The sequence below is a fragment of the Apis mellifera genome, linkage group LG5 (genome assembly GCF_003254395.2).
Source record: "Apis mellifera strain DH4 linkage group LG5, Amel_HAv3.1, whole genome shotgun sequence".
Taxonomy (NCBI): domain Eukaryota; kingdom Metazoa; phylum Arthropoda; class Insecta; order Hymenoptera; family Apidae; genus Apis; species Apis mellifera.
Window position 1 is genome coordinate 12,057,774 of NC_037642.1, and position 19,857 is coordinate 12,077,630.

Sequence of the window (19,857 nt, forward strand, 5' to 3'; positions counted from 1 at the left end):
ATTTATAATTTTATATCAAGAGAATAAAATTGAAAACAAAGTGATATACAAAATTTCTCTCGATTTGATACAAAATATAGAAATATAAACTATTTTTTGCTATAAATTTAACAAAAAAAGCAAATTAAAACTTAGATAGTAATGCCATCTCGTGTTTGGATATCAGAAACTTCTTTAGACTTTTTATTAATATGTAAGAAGGATATTCATGTCACAGAGAAGAACAATTATACGAGAAGTATGAAAAAAACTATTATTTTAAAATTAGTTAATAATTAATTTTTTACTTAAAAATGTTTGTATTTTAAAGCATTTTAAAACTGAGATCTTAAAGAAGTTTCTTACATTAATTTTAATTTGAAATTTTTTTAAATTATTTATTATTTACTAATAATTGTTAAAATTAATACGAAACTTTTTTGAGATTTTAATCTTTTAAAATTAATTAATTAATTTCTAGCAATATAGTAATTCAGCGTGATGGGAAGTATATAGGAACTATATAATCAAAAATATAATATAACATGGCACATTCTTTTTATCTTTTTCCTACTGTTAGTCTTGTCTATGATGTTATGAATACCTTCTTATATTATTTAATACCAAGTTTTCTAGCACTCATCCGCGAGATGGCGTCACTAAATTTTTCTATTTTCTTCTTCTAACATATATTCTATAATAACATTTTTATGATAAAAATATTTATTTGAAAAATATTAAAAAAAAAAAAGGGAATATATAATCAAAAATATCAAGGAAAGCAGAAAAAGAGAATTTCTTGAAAGAAAAAAGGAAAAATTAAAAATATATATGCGATATATAAAAATACAAAAATATATATAAAATATAATACGACATATATGAAAAAAGAAATATATATAAAATATATTACGATATATAATGATAACGTATATATATTTACATATAAACATTTTGACACGTGATACAGAGATATTCAATTTATATTCAATATAATATTAAAAAAAGGAAAAATAAAAAATACCAAGATTTTTATCGAAATAATTTGATTTCTGGTCAAATTGATCATTATAGAATCGCGAAAAAAACTTTCTAAAGAAAAATTACTGCCTCTTCCATCACGCTTTTCTTTATCAACGAAATGTCTCCGTTGCTCAGATCATGTTTTATCCAGATTCACCGAAGATGGTACAGGTCTTGGTCGATGCTGGACCAATAATGTCCGCGACGTACCGAACATGATCGCGCGATCCATGGTTCACCATTTCCTCGGCGGATGAAGTGAAAGCCATGATCGAGGCTGGAGTAGAATGTAAAGAAGTCGGTGCGATTCGAGAGAGGGAAACCGCTTTGCTGTCCAGTTACTCCAAGGCAAGCTGAAAGGAATGTTGAGCGGTGTGCATCGCAACGCCAACGAGTTCTCTCACACTGAACATCTCTAATCAACGTCAACATCATCGACGACGCGCCATTGGTGAGTAAACAACCCTCTTCTTGCGCTTCAATCCATTTTGCTCCCCGCTATTCCACAGTACAGTAGTCTCAGTCTCTCGCCAACCCTACTCGTTACGAAGTCTCATAACCAATTGCTTTTGATACTTTTATATAATAGATTTTTTTTCAAAAATCGTTTCCTGAAATCGATTGAAATTTTAATTCGGAAATTTATACTTGATTTCGCTCGATTAGAAATTTAATCACCATTTCTAAATCTTTTCCTGGGAAGATGTTACGAAACACTATTGTTTTGGATTTTAATTGTAAATAATTTAACTTTATCATTGATAAAGTATGATTACAGATTATTTATAGATTATACTTTACTAGATATTTTTAATTATTTAAAATATTTGATAGTTTTTTTTTTTATGTCTTTATACAAAATTTGTAAAATTGTTTTATCAATTAAGGATAAAAGTTAATGGACAATACTGTATAATATTTCAAAATAATTTGGTAAATTCGTAAATTTTTTTTCTGAAAACAAAAACGTTAATTTACGATTATTTTCTTCTTGAAATATATCACTTTGTTATTTGTTACATACCAGAGAAAGTGTTGTTTTTATTAGCAAAAAGTATTCATAGAGTTATATTGTTTTCTTCAAATATAATATAAATTTATAAAAAGTTTAATAAAATTCACATTAAGTTTTATTTAGATTAACTTTTTAATGTTAATTCGTATTGAGTGAAAGCGTATATGTATTTTTTATTATACCATTTAAACTCGAAATATTTTTAAAAAAAGATAACAATTTTATTTTTACACGTATTAATAGTTTTAAACAAAACTTTGAATACTTTTCAATCTATTTGTAATTGTTTAGATACATATTGAAAAAGAAAAGGAGATCCTGCTGTAATACAAATTATAAACATATTTTTTGAAACGTTTAAATGTATTTTTAATTGCACATAGAAAATACAATTATTTTACTAAAAAAGATTAAAACGATTTTTTTAAAGAAAATAGATAGAAATAAATTTTTATCAATTAATAATTTATATATGAAATGTGATACACATGTAACGTTAAACTAAATTTGTAAAATTTGTCCATATTTCATCGCCATGATTTTCACAATAATAAAAATATAATTGCGGATTTATTCATGATGGAAAAGTATAATATGATCATTGATTGAATAATTTTATGTAACGATCGTGATATAATAACTAATTGCTCGATTATGAAAAATGTATCGTAGAAATTTCTTTTCGAGCAATCTTTTTCTATCTTTGCATCTTCATATATTTTTTTACATATATATATATATATATATATATATATATATATATTTATTTTAAATTGATATGAAAATTAGAAGGATCGTAAAAAAAAGTATTAAAATAAAAAGAAATTAAATTTCCCACGTTTCATCTTCGCAATATAAATATATAATTGTTTTTTTTTTTTTTAACCTATGAATCATCGATGAATGCATTTATGAATATAAATTAGAGATTATATCATTGATATTTTTCCAGCATTGCCCTTGTTCGTTAATTATACCATGTTGATACGCCGTGATATTCTGGAAAAAAATTTTATTAAATAATTAGGATGTGAAAATATATTTAATTTAATTTAACTTTTATTTCCGTACTATTTTCTATATTAATCTAATATTTTTTTAATTAGTTCAAATTTTACTGATGATATAGTTACGTGTGTGTGTGTCGTTTTTTAAAATCGAACTTATATACTTTTTGTACGAATAAATGCAGTTTTTCTTCTTCTAAAACATAAGGCATTAAATTATTTAAAACTATATAATTTTAACTATATAATTTTTATAAAAGTAATTTGCAAATTAATTTCATTAATAATAAAAATATAATGTAATAGTAATAATAAAAAAAAAAATATTTGAAAAATATTACATTGTAAAATATCATATTATAATATTTTGATTATACGTATGATGAATATTCAAATAATCCTTCTATATATACTTTAAAACTTTTTCATTCTTTTTTTTTTTTCACCTTACGCGACACACCTTTTTCCGTATTCTTTTATGGTTTTAGCAAAAAAAAACGACTTTGTCAAAGTCTGTCTCACTGCTTAAAAGGAAAAGATATCCTGTTAATTTATGAACTCTTTTAAATCTTTCTTTTTATAGATTTTTTTTTTTTATTCTCATTGCATTTACAACATACGAGATATTTTCCATCTAGAAATTGATGATAACAACGTTCAAATAATATTCATGCAATCTTTTATTTCATTTCACAAAAATAAAATGTAAACACTTAAGTAAAGACTTAGATTTTAATTCTCTCAATATTATCCGATAAATATTTTACATTGGATATTATATTTACGTATTATGCGTTTAATTTTTATTATTTTATATTCGATTCGAAAAAATAACTCTAAAAAACGACCAAATTTTTCAACTAGTTTTGCCAATTAACTCGCTCAGAGTTTTCAGGTACGGAAGGTGTAACCACGGTTTGCTTATCTTTCTGTATATCTACCAAGCGTGTTCAACGAAATCCAAGTGAAAGTACATCACAATTTGCGCGAACGTGTGTATAGCTAGCACGTGCTTACGTTCCTTATTATAATTGGGGCATCGTTTACATTGCGTTACGTTACACTATTCTACGATTCCACATTACGAAATGAAACTCAGGGACTTGGATTTAGTCGAAATTAGCATTATAGAAATATATTTTTTGCCAATTAACATTTCTTATATATAAATATGGATACCGACGAACGAACAGACAAACTCTATTTTTTTCTTTTTGCGAGTTTCTTCGACTATGTCATATTATATAGGCAAAAATAATTTTATTAAACTCCTTCTTAAAAATCTTTAATTCTATACCGATTAGAATTTCTATGCTGATCACGTGATAAAATTACTTGTAAAACTTACTTTATTGGCCGAATATTATTTTCCTTTACGAACTCTTGAAAAATTATTTGCACCAATGCACCAATGTCTTGTCCATCCTTGGAAATAATTTTAAAAACTCGTTTAAAAATTTTGCGACGAACGATCAACTTTTAAATTTTGTTATTGGAGGAAAGAATAATATTGCAATACGACTTTCTTACTCGTACCGTCTTTATCGATGTAACGTCCGATGTAAAGTCGGTCGAGAAACCGAGTTGACGCGAGTTAGGTTAGTTATGACAAGGAGAAAATAACTTTTTTTTTCTCTTCAACCACTTGTCTCCGCGGGTTTCCATTCGAAGGTATTAACGGTTGGTCGGTAAATTGACATTCCACCAGGATCGTGTGCTTTCTAACCACGATTGTCACGTGCACTTCTATCACCACGCGGATATTTGTGTACAGACACGTGCATCGTTTGACGTTTACTCGTGACCACGATCCATTTAGATTTTACAAGGACTGCGCGCAAGACACTTTGCGTGCAAAACCTTCACTGCTCTCTTTCGGAATGTTGCTCTCTTTCTCTCTCTCTCTCTTATCTCACGTGAAATCGCGATTTATGTAACAGAATTTTCTTCTATCCAAGTCAAAGCACTCGAGATAACAGGGTTATGCGGATAACATCTGATTTTATATTGCAAAGTGTCTAAGCAACTAGATAGAGGAGGATACGAGGTATTGGACGATATAGCACAGAGGCATGTACAGTATATGTACAGTATATATATATATAATGTGTAATATTACGGAAAAGGATATGTCGCGGAAAGAAAACGGAACGTTTTAACTTTGAAACAATGTGATGAGAAAACGATTTATTCGATTGAAAGATTGAAAATAGCTAATTAAATTTGAAATGTGAAATAAGTATATATATATATGAATATTATTAAATTCTTATATTTATTGATTTAAAGAGTGAAAGGATCGTTACTTTCTCTTTCTGCAACACTGAGGAAGAAAAGCGGAAGTAATAGATCAGATTAAGCTATTCGATAGCATAGTTCTCATACATTTTTTTAAAAGTCCTTTGTACATATTTTTCGTGATTGTATCCTTGTGCTTTATAAATCAATATCGCATTCCGTTATTGCGATTTGTGATTAATAAGCAAAGAAATAATAATAAAGAACGAATTTTTATTAATATAATCGAAAAAGTGAAATCGATATTCCGAGTTATCGAGATTCACCCGTTGTTTGCTAGAAATCGGAGAAAAAGAATTCAACCATCTCCAAAACTGTACGTTCGAGCGGGAAGTAATTAAAATAACGATCGCCTAGGTTCCCGTAAAGGGAAGAAAAACGAGGCAAAGCGTGCACACATTACCGGTCCAAAAGCACTAAAACTAGACTCGATGTGGCAACGGTACCAGGCCAACATGGGACGACGTTTCAAAACATTTCGATTTCCTTTCTCTGAAAGTTTGCCTCGTATCACGGTGAATCAGACAGTTGTTAAAAAGTTCAAGAACGCGAGGAATTATGATTCTCTTTCGACACCTCTCTGTATTACGCTCTTCTCGGCGTAAATATAGTGTTTTTTTCTCGGATACCTTTTCTAGTACTTTTGTTAAATTTTTTCCCCTACATTTGTCTGCGCATTACGAATCGCGTAAGTAGAATTAAATTAGACTCGATAGTGAATTTTTGCGATATAGCATAAAATTTGAAACAGGTTGGTGAAATTTTAATGAAAACATCGCTTTAAAGAAGGAAGTGATGAAAAATGCGGGAAATTTTAAATTGCAAAACGTTGAGAATTGTGTTGCGAAAGGAAATTGCAAAGCAAATTAAAAAATTTAAAATTCAAAAAATGAAAAATATATCGAAACTTTTTTGAAGAATTGATTTCACTCGTGTATAAATTTTCATTTATACACGTAACAAAACGTACACTTTCATTAAAATCAGAATTTTCGAAATTACCTGTTACGTAAATTTCACCGAGCGAGATAACATATTTAAATAACTTTGAGCCGCTGTATAAGGAATTAGATAGTGAGATAGATAGAATATCCTGGAAAATCAACTCTCTTATCTTATTTAGAATTAATTAAAATAAACATTAATTTTCAGCTTGTTGAAAGAGAGTGTGTTTTTTTTTTTGCAATGAGTCGGTGAACAAGTGTCGTTAATTTACGATTGTAACATTGTTTCGAAGAAGAGGATGGTTGAATATTAAGATGCGTGGAGTCAGAATGAGTTATCTAATCGTTAGATGTGAACTGGCTCTTGACAATTGGAAGATTCTTTCGGAGGATTGTTCTTGCAACAATCACACCTGCTGGGAATTGCTTTCGAAAAACGATCGTTCGCGAGATAATGTAGCGAGTTCTTAATGTGAGAATCGTTCTTACTTCTTGCGATCACCAAAGTTCCCTCTTATTGAATTACGATATACATGTATATGTAAAAAGAAAAATATTAAGAGAGATAAAGTTGCATTCCAGTATTCTTTTTTTTTTTTTTTCGTTCAATTATCGTTAATGTTTAAATGATCTCGATTACCTTCAGATATAAAATGTATACAAAATATATTAATTTTTCTTTGATCTTTCATCAAAGTTGTTCAATTTAAAAGTATATTAATATTAAAATAGAAGACGAATAATTATCGTTTAAATTTAGATTTAGAATTTTCTACATGATGATATTTTGTGTTAACTGTCGTTAAATGCAGGTTTCCTGATCTTGGAACCAGAAGTCCTCGCGCGGATACCAGTTGTTCATGCAAAAATATGCGACCTCGGTTTGGTGAATAAAAATGTTCAAAATAAAACCTAGAAAGCTTTTCTCTCTCTCTCCCTCTTTCTCTCCGAGCCAGCCATGATTCTTGACCTTGTCGAGAGAGGACAAAATTTTTTGCAATTTTCAAAATTTCTTCCCTTGAACTTGAAGGAGTTCACTCGTGAAAATATTTGAACCTCAGAGAGTGAATATTTTTAAGCGAGTTTCGAAACAAGTTAATTATAATCTTTTTTTTTTTTTTTTTTGTAACAAGAAAGATTAATCGAAAATTTCAAAATATCCTTGAAAGTGTCACGAGGCTCGATTTCACATTTTTCTTAATAATTTTATCGATTATCATATGATAAATTACACGCGTCATAAGAAGTCCATAAGATCCTTAAAAAGGAGTCGCGAACGCACAACAACGTTGGAATAAAGGTTAGGAAAACGCTGCATTAACACGATTTTATTATTCGCCATTTACATATTTCTATTCATTATTTTGCACAAGGGTGCATTTGATGAGCGAATAGCAATTTACTACTTCGTAGTAACGCACAGCTTCTGGCCATCTCATAAGTTTTAACCTTTTCTCCCGACGAATGGAAGGCGCCCATGCATGGGAAAGTACTTTCCTAAGGATTCTCACAATCACAGTCTCAACCGTCTCTGCGCGATAATAAATATTACCAAGCTCTAGGGATTTGCGGGTTTTAAATGCTGGTAACAACCGCTGGCCTGTGTGTGTCGCCGCTGTTTCATTGATCGGCCACGGCCCGTGCAAGCCCGTGTAATTATGGTTTATGCATACGCTCGTTTCAAATAAAATTTTAATTACAACCTTTTTCAATATTCCTATTGTAAAAGATTAAGAATACTTTCCCTTTGAAACTTATTCAAAATCATTCAAACAACGTTTTATTTATACGCCATGAATTCGTTCCAAGTTTTTTTTTTTTTTTTCGCCTTTATGAACGATCTCGGCTTCCATTGTTTTCAACCGAGCAAAAGTGGGACTTGTCTTTTGAGGATAATTATTTACACGAAAAAAAAAAAAATCGTATCTATACAAAACGAGAGGGGAGAGATACATATTTTCGATCAAATTTTTGAATAAATGTTTTATTTTTTTTTTTTTTTTTTAATCGTGAATTAAAATTTGATCTTGAAAAATAATACATGAGAACGGAAGAAGAGGTAGTAATGGAAGCAGTCAATGGTCAGCAGTCGATGACCATGATCTTGGATCTTGGCCAGAAATCCCGTTCTCCATTGATGACCGGTTTCAACGCATTCGAGGAAATGACAGTACCCTGCGTGTAATTATATGGGTGATATGCATGCGATTTCGCACACACATAAGATACATTAAAAATCGGAGAGACGAGATTTCGTTCTAATTTAATTATTTATATATATATATTTTCTTTAATGATTTTTATTTATTTATTTTTTTTTTTTCAATATTTTTAAATTGAGAGAACAACAATACAGTCTTTCGCGCGTGTTTAAAATATTATTACACCTCGTTCTCTCTGTTTATTATTCGAGTCAAATACCGAAAAATTGTGTAGGTAATTCAGATGTTTCACGAGTGGGTGAGCCGGGTACGTGTTCTGCCGGGCGGCCTTGAAAGACAACGCGACGACAACGACCGAATGACGGGGAGCAAGAAATTTATATTTCGCGTTATATTACGCACGCCACGTTTGATTGGGTTAGTTAGAAACAGTAATAATTTATCGCGTGTATTAGGCTCTAGGCTCAAGACTTTACCTCGATCAACGCTTCCTGTCCAATTACCATATTCCATTCCTATTTATTATCATACACGTGTAATAATACAGAATTAGTCAGAAACTTACTACAAATTAGATAAGCTTAGATTAGATTGCCGAAAAAGGCGATGAGAATAATATCTTTTTCGTGTTGATCCGTAAAAATTACTTCGTATCATCTTTACTTCGGAATATAAATTGCCTTTTTTGAATCAGAAGTTTTGAAATTCTCTAATCTGTCTGTTTTTCAAGCCTACTCATTAATAACTCCGTTGTTATTATTATTATTATTATTATTAAAATTGTTATTAAGAAATAAGAATCGAACGCCGAATATATAGATCGCGCTGCGTTCCGATTCTTTGCACCAACACTTTCCAAGCGCAGAAATAAAACGACACCTTGCGATTAGTGCGCACAATCCGCTCGAGCTCTATTTAACATGGCCGCAAAATTTTCGTGAAATCGATCTCGAGAAATGAAATCGATAAAAAAAAAAAAATGGTGAAAAGTGGGGCAATAATGGATGAAGTTCGTTCCCTATACTATACTAGGTAGTATCTCGTTCAACTCATGCGGAAAGTTTCACGTGATCGAACGACATAAATCCAATCGCCCGAGGGGAGATATGTGAATGCCTCGAGTGTGTCCGCTCACTTTTTCTTTGCGAAACGCACGCCGGCTCGCTGACTCGGTCGCGCCGGGAAACGAGGAAATGCGATGGAAACGCGTGAGCTAGCCGCCCCGCTTTTCATCCTGAAAATCATGTGATTTTCGTGAACCTCACAGATTTCAGCGCAGAGTTTTTTCCGAAATGATTTTTAGAATCCTAAAAAGTTTCTACAACTTATCGATAAGTTTCTGTAACTTATCGATAGAGAAAATTATCGATTATTTTTGAATCATCGTCGCACTGGTTGTACATGTTCTTACTCGTGATTTGTCGCTCGTTTGGTATCCTGGTTATGCATCACTGATTGTTATCCGTAATTACCAACCGATGGTATCGTAAATTAGACGAGATTGCGAATTATACGAATAGTTTTCCTCGAGGTGGATCTTTTGAAGGACGTGGAAGAACCGTTAACTAAGGATGGATTCTTTATTTGGAATTCGACATACGGGAGGAAGAGGAAGGGGGAACAACGAGTGATGGTGTCTGTCTGAATTTTTAAGCAATGGCTTGGCCACCACTTCTTTGCATATAAAAAAAAATTGATCCGTCGTTTTAAAATTAGTCGGTGTTAAAGAAGAAGAAAACAAGATACCGATGAATGAAAAATGATCGTTTAACTTGAAAAAAGAACGAGCAAAAAGTATGATTTAATTAGGTTTTAATATATTATTAATTCAACTCTCGTTGTTTGAATATTTATTTTCCGTTTTGTAATACATTCGATTACGTCACAGGAATTTCTGCTAATTAACTATTATTCATAATTTTATCATAATTTATAGAATCATATGTCAAAGAGAAAATTAACTCTAATTTAAAATATTGTAATTTAAATTTATATTTTTAACTTTTCCAAATTAAGTTGAAATCTGCACATAATATGGACACGTGTACGTTTCTTCTTTTTCGTGATACTCTTTGTAATTTATATTATTGATCTGTAACATATAATTTGCAAAAAAAAAAAAAAATAATAAATAAATAAAAAAGAAAGAAAATGTTATATTGGAATGAATAAAAAAATTTTCGAATAGCAAATTTTCTGTTTACTACGATTAACATAAATGTAAACATGTTCCAACTTTATATCTCTTTGTATTCTACTCGAGCTATATTATGCATTTGTGAGACCACTCCTTGGCTCGCAGACGTCATAGAAACTTGAAACTCGATAGTCCTTGAAGTGTCACAAATATAAATTTTGGTATCTCGTAGAGACTTCACTCTTATCTAAGTAATATTGTAAACAAGGAGATTTACAATTTTTATTAAAAAAAAAAAAAAAATTAATAATTCGAAAATCGAATTCTTTGTTCGCCGAAATAATGCGTTTGACGAAAGAGATCGAAGGGAAAGGGTAGAACGAATCGCGATTCGTCGATAATTACTTCAACTTTCCTGTTATTGGAGCGTTCCACGCTCATACTAACGCACGAATCAAGGATTGCTCGCGCTTTTTACCACGAGTGTGTGGATTATATACGAACACCTTGCCGCAATATCTTGGGAGAATACAAGTGAAAGGAACGGGTTATGAACTCGCGATACTTCTTCTAATAGTGGTTTCCTTTTATCTATTTACACTAAATTTTTCTTTATAAAAATTTACCTTGAAACCTCAATTACACTCGATGTTTCACGCTTCACGTATGAATGAACGAGTCACAATCGATTAGCTTTTAAGAATACATACCTTGATCGTTTCTATTCTTTGCGCTTCTACAATACCCATCCAAAATGTCACTAAAAAGATGGTTAATTGATTGATGAAATTGGTCGAGTCGAAGTCGTCTCGAAGTGACTTTAAAAAAAGGTTATTACAATCGATCGAGAAGAATTTTTATAAATGGAATCTTCGAGAAGGAAAAATTGATTGTTGCACTTAGCCTAATCGAATCGATCTAGAATTACGAATTCCAGTCATGCCCGTTAAACATCTAAGCTGCAACGGTATTGCCTTTTACTATTGTTACACGCTAACCGATTACCAACGCTCTTATGCAACAATTTCGTTCGCCTTCTCTCAACGGTACATGGGTTCTATACGCCTGCGCGGTGAGATAGGCGCATCAGGACGCCATTCATACACAGCGAGGATGCGTTGCACGCGTCAATGCAATGATACATTTAGAACAAACATCTCTATTTAATCACGTTTACTTACACTTTGTACTAAAAAAATTGGCGTGAAGCAAACGTGTGCATTTTTTTTGCAAGGATTATTAATTTGCATCGATCTGTTGTTATGAATATTTAATGACACGATACGATATATTCGAAAGAAGAATATAAATAATATTTGCATATTTTAAGAAATGAAATTTATAAAATTTTGCAAAGAAATTTTTTTTCGATTTTTAAAACGATGATTTATCTTTTCGTAATTAGGAATTCCTATAAGACAGGTACTGTTTTTTCTTTCTTTTTTTCTTTTTTGGATATAAGGATATTCAAAAATACAAAATTGATTTTTGCCGAATGGTAAAAAAATTTTAATATTTAGAATATTCCTGACAAGATAATTCACACAGTAAATATTTCAATTTTTATTTTTAGACTTTAACACAGATGATGTAAGCTCTTTCTACGATTATTTACAATTCTATCCATAGAATATAATAATAATAATAATAATAATCATTCTTCTCATGAATGACAATTTTGTGTGACGCGTAGGATATTTGTATTTAAGACAATTATTGCACAAAATTCATTATGCTAATGTCGAGAGAGCTTTGAAGCGTGTAACGCTTTGAAAACTGCACCCAACAAAACCATTTATTTATGCATTCACCATGATTACCTTCTTATCTTCGAATCTTCCATTACCACACTTGTATTGTGTGAAAGCATATTTCTATTATATTATATCGTAGATTTAATTTTTTTGTCTATTGAAAAATGAATTTCAATCGCGAATTTCAACGTGAATAATATTTATGAAATTTAGAATTTAATTTGCATTTTTTAAATAGGAAAAAAAAAAAAGTAGGATTAAAGAAACTTTACGACTTTTTTACTTGATTTATCTATTTATCAATTTTTATAAAAAAATTTTACTTCGTTTCAATTCCACGTATTTCATTTTTATGTTTCTCGATTTCATTTCAGATTGAAAATTCATGCTTTGACAGAGAATGAAATCAAATTGAATATGATGCTGCCGAGGTACATTATTATCGCAATATCTCTAATATATGGTGAGTATTTATCATAATCTATCAATTCTGACATTTTTAACATTAATAAAATGTTAATTGTAAATTAACTCAGCGGCAAGAATAACGCGTATAAACATTTTTTAGGTTTAATATTTTAAAAAAATATTACCATCAATATATTAAAAAGTGTACGCTCTCGAAAAATTTTTTACATACATATATTTTTCACGCTATTTTCGAGATGTTTCAATACTGTGCTATTTCTATCGATTTCATAGACTAACCTCTAACCTGTTTCTTTCATTGCCAAATGGCTATTCGTTCCCACACGTCGAGCGTGTATACGTGGACGCACGTATTATTTCTCTTCTGCAATTCCAAAGGACTTCGATTTGTAACCGTTTCGTTACACCACCTTCGGACCTACTACTGAAATCAAATCAAATGTAAATTTCGAAGACAGGCAAGAAAGTACGCTTCTCGTGCGATTCGAGATTGATTAGAAAAAAAAAAAAAGAAATATCTTCGTTTTTCTTTTCTTCTTCCTTTTTTTTTATTTTTTTTTTTTTCGTGTTAATAATAAAAATTACCACACGCGTTAAATTACCATATGCGTATTTCATAATGCAATATATTACGTAAATGTAATTACATTTTACAATGATTCCTCGCACGATCGAATTGTTTATGAGATAATGAGATAAGGATTTTTCTTTCTTTCTTTTTTTTTTTTTTTTTTTTTTTTGATTTCACTTTCTTTACAGTTACAGAATGCGCGACCCAAGTTTACAAGAGTCACTCGGTCGAGACTGCAGTAGTGGTCAAACCGGCAGTCGCGAACGATGACTTTATTACACAAACCGTCTACGGATTCTTGGATTTTACCACCACTATTGGTAATACAGTGATGGTGTTCAGCCCGCAAAGCGCGCCATCAGGTATATAATTCCACGATTTTTCTTTCACGAATCTCTTTATTCCCAAAGAGGAGGAAAGTGAGGGGACGGGGGAAACTTTTAATCGAATTTCCAATTCTATTATCTTTCTAAAAGGAAGAGAAATTGCGAAATTGATAAAATTGGATTTTTTTTTTGTAAGATCATTAGAAAATTCGGTAAATAATTCCAATTCGATTTTATTGATTGAACGATTTTATCTGTTTTATCGGCACCGCCTTCCAGCCAGTGAGAAGGAAAAGAAAAGCACCGTTTCGATTATCCAAACGAAGCCGAGCGAAACGAAGGAAAAAGTGGCTCCCGCTATTCAACCAAGCAAAACGTACAAGACTAATACCGAGGAAGAAACGAAAAAGCAAGTTAAAGGAACGAAGGTTGTTGTGAATTCAGTGATCGAACAGAACGTTATTAATTCCTCCGATGATAATGGATCGAGAAATGTAAAAGATCAAGTAAGATTAATTTAAATATTTTCGAATGGTGAATATTAAAAATTATTACCATCGAAATCAGGATTATCAAGAATTATCTCGTATTTTTTCGGTTTTTTCTTTGATTAATATCGTATACACGTGTGTACGCATGCGCGTTGCAGGAAGCAAAGACTCAAACTCAAGCGATGACAAAGAGTCCTGTAGTATCCTCGCAAGTGCAAATAAAATCGAAGGATGAAGCGCCTGTGATTAAGAACAATCTTGCCGAACCTGAATATGATTTCCTCTCGAAGCAGCCTACGGAAATAGTCGATGAGACGTACAAGGTAGATAAATTCGAAAAAAGAAAAAAAATTCACGAAAATTTTTATACTATATTATACTATACTATATTATATATAAATATTTATATTATACTATAGAAGTCTCTCGAGTTATTATTATTATTATTTTATTTGAGGCTTTAAAAATCAAAGCTTGCGAATTAGAATTAGAATTTTTCGATTTCTTTCTTTTTTTAATTTTGATTTTTTTTATGGTATTTTCGAATAATATAATAACTCGTAAATGCGGAAAACAAAATTATGAAAAAGTCTTCCGTGATTTCCAAGCCATTGAGCAGTAATATAATTTTATCGAGTTCTTGCATGTTATTAACATTGACACGAATTGTTGGTTGCATATAAATATAGATACGAGATAAGTACCAACTGAACCAGAAAATCTAGTTCTTTCCTAGCTGTTAAATTAATAGATTCTAATATTTTCATTATTAAAATTAAGAGAGATAGATAATTTATCGATGTTTTGCACGGTAATAAATTATATTTCTTATAATATTATGTATTTACAAATACGCGAGATATTAAGATAAGATAATTTTCCCTTGATTGAAGGAAATATTCATTGATATATATATATTTGTTCATCTGTTGAATTTATTAACGTGCAATAATCGGTCATGAACAACGTGAAAGTTGTGTCTCATCGTCAGATCGCATTCTGATAAACAATTTGTACTTAAAGTTCATTCGATAAAAATCTACCTATTTAATGCGTCATACAAGAAAAATGTCGATTCCTATAGTAAGATTCAATCAACATCGTCTCTGTTCTCTAACTTGAAATTATTTAAAACATTTATTTATTAACATTACAATTCCATTTCCAAAATTTTTTATTAATTTTCGAATCATTTGATCGAATAATCAATCAAAAATTTAGATTAATTCAAAATCAAAATTATAACATTAATAATTCATATCCAAAATTTCTTATTATATTTTATATTTTAATATCGAATCATTTTAATGAAAGTATTTTAATTAATATAACAATCGAGAATATTAGATTAATTCTTGAAATCAAAATCATGTCATTTTTTTAATCCTTCAGTTGATCAATTTGAGGCCGTCGTCAAAAGCTCACGGGAAACCGAGGCCGACTGGTCGTCGGGAGAAGGAGAATCCAACTGGACTGGTCACGAAGCTCGGTGGAACTATCGTTAAAGACGGACTGACTACTGTTCACGAAACAAGCGTGATCGGCACCTACATAAATGGGAAATACGCCCAGGTCCTTCAGAGCTCGTCGAGAATACTTTCTGGCACGCCGCCCGTTCCAGAAGGCAAAATCCGTCCCTCGAGCACGCAACGTATCCTGAAGACTATCGGGCCCCAACAAGGAAAGCTGAAACCGCAACTGGAACCCACACCAACCCATCAGCAAGAAGAATCATCCTTACCTCTCGAAGTTTTGTTTAGCGCTCCCGCTGGTAAACCAGAATTTTGATAAAACTTTTATTACATTCCCTTCTTTCTTCCATGCTTTAAGAAGAATATAAGATTTATTTTAAAAGAAAAATAAAAAATTCTGAATTACCGATATTATTTTTATTATTGTTTTTTTTTATAACTTATAATATATACATATATATATTAGAGAAAATATTGTACGATTTAAATATTATTTTGTCCCCGTTTATCAGGTTCCACGGTAAGAAGCACTCGAAAAAATTCAACTCCAAACTCATCGCGGCCGAAATTCCGGAACAAGATTAACGATGATTACGAGAACAGTGGGGAAGTGCAAAAATCGAAGCCGAGCAAGAATCGTAGCAACACAACCTCAAGGCCAGGTTACAAGTTAGTACAACTTTAAGTATACATACTGTAATGAACAGAAGCTCGTTATGACTATCATTATGAATCGAGAGAAATGATAATTGAACATTTTCGAATTCAGAAATCGAAATCCTCCGACGACGACCACCGAGCCGCCCATCACTCGCCGTCGCACAGGTTTTCGGCCCAACAATCAACCATCGAGTTTGCCCTCGAAGCAGATTAACAAAAGTAAGAACGACCAGCAACCAATCGCTTCGAATCCTTTGCCGAAACCGAAGTTGCCAAGAACGCAGGGCCGCTGGTCCTACAAGACGACGCCCAAACCGAGGATAGCTATTCGAAAACAAGTGGATATCGAGGAGGATCAACGAGGCTCGATGTCCGTCGAAACTAGCACGACCGAGGCTCCGTCTGGCGTGGACGAGGGGAAGACTACCGCCGCGTCCTCGCCCCCCTCGTCGACAACGTCCACCTCAGTGACGAGCGGCCAAACGGTTAACGGTCAGAGAAAAATTCAAGAAGTGGGGAACGACGACGAGTTGGACCCGAGCGAAAGCGAGGATGTGGCCAGCGTGAGCGTTCAGGATCAACATTCCGAGCAACAAATTTTACCGATCGAAACGATCAACGTCGAGATCTCGACGGCCGCTGATATGAGCAACGTGTATTTCGAAATTGCCACTATTAAATCGCCGTACACATTCCAGGTAAGAGAGACATCTACCTTCGCTTTATTTTATTCGACGAAGAAATTTTCGTACAATAATTTTATCATAACGCAGGTTGGAACGTTGAGGAATACCCGTTACGTGACGGTTACCTCGACGATGAAGAAATCATTTTCAACGATGGATCCGTCCACAACTATATCCCCGACAGAGCCATTGACCGAAAATTTGCTCGCGAATACGGGAGCGGCGTACGAAACGACGTTGCCATTGGACTCGGCTGTGGCAACTCTCCCAGCGATATCTTTGGAAACCGGGCAAGCGACCCCACCTTTAGAGACATTGACCGAAACATTCTCCACGACTCAAACGTTGCTCAAAACTCATCTGCTCCCGGTCGTTTCCGGCAACAACACGACCAAGATCACTCTCGTTCAAACGTACAACATAGCGCGAGTTGTCACTGCAACGAAGACATTGCCGCCCATGGACATCTACCAGTTCATCCCGAGCAAAGCGTTGAACGAGTTCAACTCGAAACTGGACGAGGCAGGTAGCGAGCTTCATCTAGAGTTGGACGTCGGTGACGAGGAGAGGGACGACGACGATATTCCTAAAAGAGTGGTCGCTCCTAACAACGAAATGGACGGGGATTTGGAACCGTTCAAATCGATTTCCTCGTCGAAGGTGAAACCCATGGAGACGCAGAGCGCCTCCATAGAATCCCAATTGACTCCAGATCAATTGGCTCTGTTGAAATATTTCGGTCAACAGCAACCGCAAGTGATCACCACGTCGCGACCAATCGTTGTTCTCGAAACTCTCTACGAGTCCCACGTGATCCCTGTGGTAAACAATGGGAACACGATATACTCGACGTTGTCGAGGCCGGTCGGAACCGTGCCCCGCACCTCCTACGAATACGGGACGTCCACCATTGCGCCTGTTTTAACGCCTCAATTGCCGCCACAATTGCCCCACCAATTGCCACTGTTCCCCCAACAACCTCAGTTCACTGTGACCAGCGCTCCGCTCATCACCCAAACTCTCGCGACTCTTTCCGATTCGAAGGTGTTGAAACTCACTTTCGGGGCGAAAACCGCTTACACCACGTTATTCTCGAGCAGAGTGGTTCCCACTGAAATCACCACCTACGTCACGACAACCGTACCTGTTCAACCGACGGTCGCACCTTTCCCTGGATATTATCCACCGCCTGTCGGTTACCCACCTTTCCCATTCGTGGGATAAAGTTTCGCGCAGGCTCGCGCTTCAACGTGCGGAGAAATACACGAATGAAGAAATAATAGGGAATTTTATTTTCCGAATGTTTTTGTTTTTGTGGAGGGGGAAGGAGAAAAAAAAAAGAACGTTTGGATCAGATAAATCATCGACAGATCGTGAAAGTGATCGGGAAAGGGGGAAAAAAAAATAAATAAATAAAACGACAATGTTAATGACTAAACTTTATACGGATACGTATAGAAATTATAGGGGAGAAATGCATTATTATTCGATCGATCAATTTTTCAATTTTTGTGCGACCAGATGATATTTGGTAACTACTTGGTGTAATATTATTTAAGATATTTAAAATCTAGCATTTAACGTAATACGTAAGGTACGAATTATTCTCGGAGGAATAATGATTTCTCACGTGCTAATCGAAATACAGCTCTTCACAGATCTGTAATATATTTTTTAAGATTCGTTTATGTTTATATTCATGGGTTATAATACGACATGCAACACATCATTTGCGATAAAACGAAGTTCAAGTTTTGAAATTAAATTTAAAAGTAATAAAAATAAAATATTTTAATAAAAGATAGAATAATAAAATATTTCTTAATAGTGTCATACGTTTACAAAGACTGATTAATTTTAAAGAAAACTATATATGTTTGAACAGATATTATACAGATATTAAATGTGCGTATTAGTCTTATGATTACTCAAAAAAAGGTATAACAATTTTTCTTTTTAAATTAATCGGATCGTTTATCGTGTTGCATGCCACATTATAATACATGAGCAATTTAATCAAACAAAAAGATTACAAGTTCAAACGATATTTTATGATCTTTATTATGCGATATTTCAATATTTGTGTGTATCTACAGATACGTCTATAAATTAAAGTACATAATTTAATAAGTGAAGAATAAATATTGTTGAAATGATTATTTAGATATATTTAGAATTGATATTTTTCTCATTCTTTTTTTTTTTATTTTGAGGCAAAAAGAAGTTTCTTTTTCGTTAAATATAAATCTGCATACTGCAAATGAAAATTAAGTATCGATTACAAATTAATACGATATTTTTAAAAAATATACATTTTATAAAAATTATAATCAAATCAGAAACAAATTAATTAATATCGTATTATATACATTTATACACAATGTTCAGAGGTTGAATTAATCTCTAGAAGAATAATTTAATAACGTTTTAATGATATATAAAATTTAATATCAGTACATAATATGCAAATATCGAAAACGAATTATAGTTTAGAAAAATTATTTTTTATTGTTTATTTTGTTTATTTGATATATAGAAATATATTAATTGGCCGATAATGAAAACATTGTATATAAATTAACAATTATAGTGACTATGATATTAGTATTGTATATTAAAAATTTTGTAAATAAAGTAAATACGTATGTAAAACCAATACATATATATTTTTTTGCTTTATCAAAAACTAGAATATATTTAATTAATAATCGTTTTTAAACGATATGAAATTCTATTTTTATATTTTATTGTATTCATTTAAGAAACACTAGTTGATAGAATGTTTATTATATTATTATATTAAGTATTCTAAAAATGTATGAACATTGGTTAAGTGAAAATTCCTGAAGTAACGTCAAGCAACATTTTCCTTTGCAAAAACTTTGTTTTTCCCTTCTTTGCAA

The 19,857-nt window shown here is 32.2% G+C and overlaps 1 protein-coding gene and 1 long non-coding RNA gene across 2 annotated transcripts; one reads left to right on the plus strand and one right to left on the minus strand.

The window, feature by feature from the left end:
• The first annotated feature begins 1,016 nt into the window (after positions 1–1,016).
• On the plus strand, positions 1,017–18,415 carry LOC551920 (mucin-5AC). Its single transcript, XM_006569489.3, has 9 exons — positions 1,017–1,453; positions 12,694–12,782; positions 13,508–13,681; positions 13,925–14,151; positions 14,295–14,459; positions 15,529–15,907; positions 16,121–16,277; positions 16,378–16,966; positions 17,042–18,415. Exons 2-9 carry the CDS (start codon positions 12,737–12,739, stop codon positions 18,176–18,178), a joined length of 2,874 nt encoding a protein of 957 aa, XP_006569552.2. The 5' UTR covers positions 1,017–1,453; positions 12,694–12,736; the 3' UTR covers positions 18,179–18,415.
• Positions 2,922–11,857, minus strand: LOC107964510. The gene is made up of 3 exons (XR_003304745.1): positions 11,276–11,857; positions 4,373–10,520; positions 2,922–3,016 (listed from the first exon to the last, which is right to left on the minus strand). It is a non-coding gene; the product is annotated as an uncharacterized LOC107964510 (long non-coding RNA).
• Positions 18,416–19,857: the final 1,442 nt, after the last annotated feature.

Excerpts from the sequence above, each read along its gene's own strand:
- LOC551920 (XM_006569489.3), top strand. The coding sequence starts at position 12,737 with ATGATGCTGCCGAGGTACATTATTATCGCAATATCTCTAATATATG. Across the intron at positions 12,783-13,507 it reads CGCAATATCTCTAATATATG|TTACAGAATGCGCGACCCAA; the intron begins GTGAGTATTTAT and ends CTTTCTTTACAG. Across the intron at positions 14,460-15,528 it reads TAGTCGATGAGACGTACAAG|TTGATCAATTTGAGGCCGTC; the intron begins GTAGATAAATTC and ends TTAATCCTTCAG.